Source organism: Perkinsus marinus, assembly GCF_000006405.1.
Source record: "Perkinsus marinus ATCC 50983 genomic scaffold scf_1104296956752, whole genome shotgun sequence".
NCBI classification, from domain to species: domain Eukaryota; phylum Perkinsozoa; order Perkinsida; family Perkinsidae; genus Perkinsus; species Perkinsus marinus.
In genome coordinates this window covers 6,203-7,510 of record NW_003207388.1, presented here as the reverse complement: position 1 = coordinate 7,510, position 1,308 = coordinate 6,203, and the positions used below count along the sequence as shown (strand labels likewise).

The window sequence follows — 1,308 nt, the reverse complement described above, 5'->3', positions numbered from 1 at the left end:
CAGATCTGTCTCTGGTCTCTGCGGTCCCGCAAGGTCGAGGCTGGCCGGATAGAGTTGCCCACCTGGGCCCGACGACAGCTGGGATCAGAAGTGACGGTCACCCATCTAAGTAACATCACAATCGGCAGAGAATATCACTCATTAGCTTTCTCTCCTTAGGTGGACAGGAACCTTCCCCCTCGTCGTGGAGGCTCAGCCTTCCTCGTCGTGCCCACTGGCCCGATGTGCTCCAATCAATGTGTCTCAACCCAGAAGTCCTCCGGAGTGCTGCCGAGCGTCAACTGAGGGCCTGGCCCTCCCTAGTACAGGGGCATCTAGTATGCCTAAATCTACTCGCCAAAGACGTTGAATTCACGCTGGATGGGTCTGGACATAATGAGGCCTTATTCGATGGCTTCGCTCTACCTCAAAGTCACAGTGTCACCCCGTCACCACCTACCAGAAGTTGCCTCTATTACAACTGCCCCGACGACCTTCGATTCGCCGACTCCCTCGAGCTCAGTGCTTTCGAGCTGCTAACTTTCCGTCCAGACCGTCGCAGCCTCCATAACCTGTTGGAAAACCTCGGCCCAAAGGCGGTAACTCTCCTCGACGTTTCCCACACTCCTGCCAATGCCGAGGTCTGTGAGGGCTTATGGGAAGCCTGTCAACGATTGCGGATTTCCCTGCTAGTGGTGGCTAGAGGGAACCTCGCGACTGTCGCTGGAGCTTGGTTGTCCAAATTCGACAAGGCCGATCGGATCGACTGCTCCCCAGCCTCAGAAGAGTCTAGTGTCAGCACTAGCGCGGCGGCTTCTGTGCCCTGCTACGGTTTGGAAGAGGAACGCCAGCTTCTCAAGGAGGCCGTGGTCTTACCCTTCCTCTACCCTAATCTTTATAGGCGCATGGGCTTACGCCCCAGTGCGAGGGTGTTGGTCCATGGTATCAGTGGCAGTGGTAAGAGTACCCTAATAGACTCCGTTCTGGCTGACTTCATGCCCTCGAGGGTATCTATCGTGCGGGTAGGCGTCCTCTTCATTTGGCGGTCCCTTCCCGGATATACGTGGACCTCAGGTGGACGTGTCTGGCATCTTTGGGAAGTACCTCGGCTCGACTGAGCGTAACTTGCAACGGCAGTTCGATGCGGCCAGGCTCAAGCTTCCCGCTGTACTCATCTTGGACGGCCTAGAGTCAATCGCGACGGCACGGGAGGATGCGGCCGATGATGATGGTACGTCCTGGCCGAGACCACAGTGTGTTCCATAGTAGCAATGAGGCTTCCCTCAAGTGACTGCCATGGGTTCAGTCAGACTCGGTGGGTATCCATCC

The 1,308-nt window shown here is 56.7% G+C and overlaps 1 protein-coding gene across 1 annotated transcript; it reads left to right on the top strand.

Annotated features, from left to right (window-relative positions):
• Positions 1-236: 236 nt before the first annotated feature.
• Positions 237-1,245, top strand: Pmar_PMAR017861 (26s protease regulatory subunit, putative; the record flags this gene model as incomplete). Its single annotated transcript, XM_002775078.1, has 2 exons — positions 237-1,001; positions 1,054-1,245. The coding sequence occupies 2 exons, from the start codon at positions 237-239 to the stop codon at positions 1,243-1,245; spliced, it is 957 nt and encodes a 318-aa protein (XP_002775124.1).
• Between the last annotated feature and the right edge of the window lie 63 nt (positions 1,246-1,308).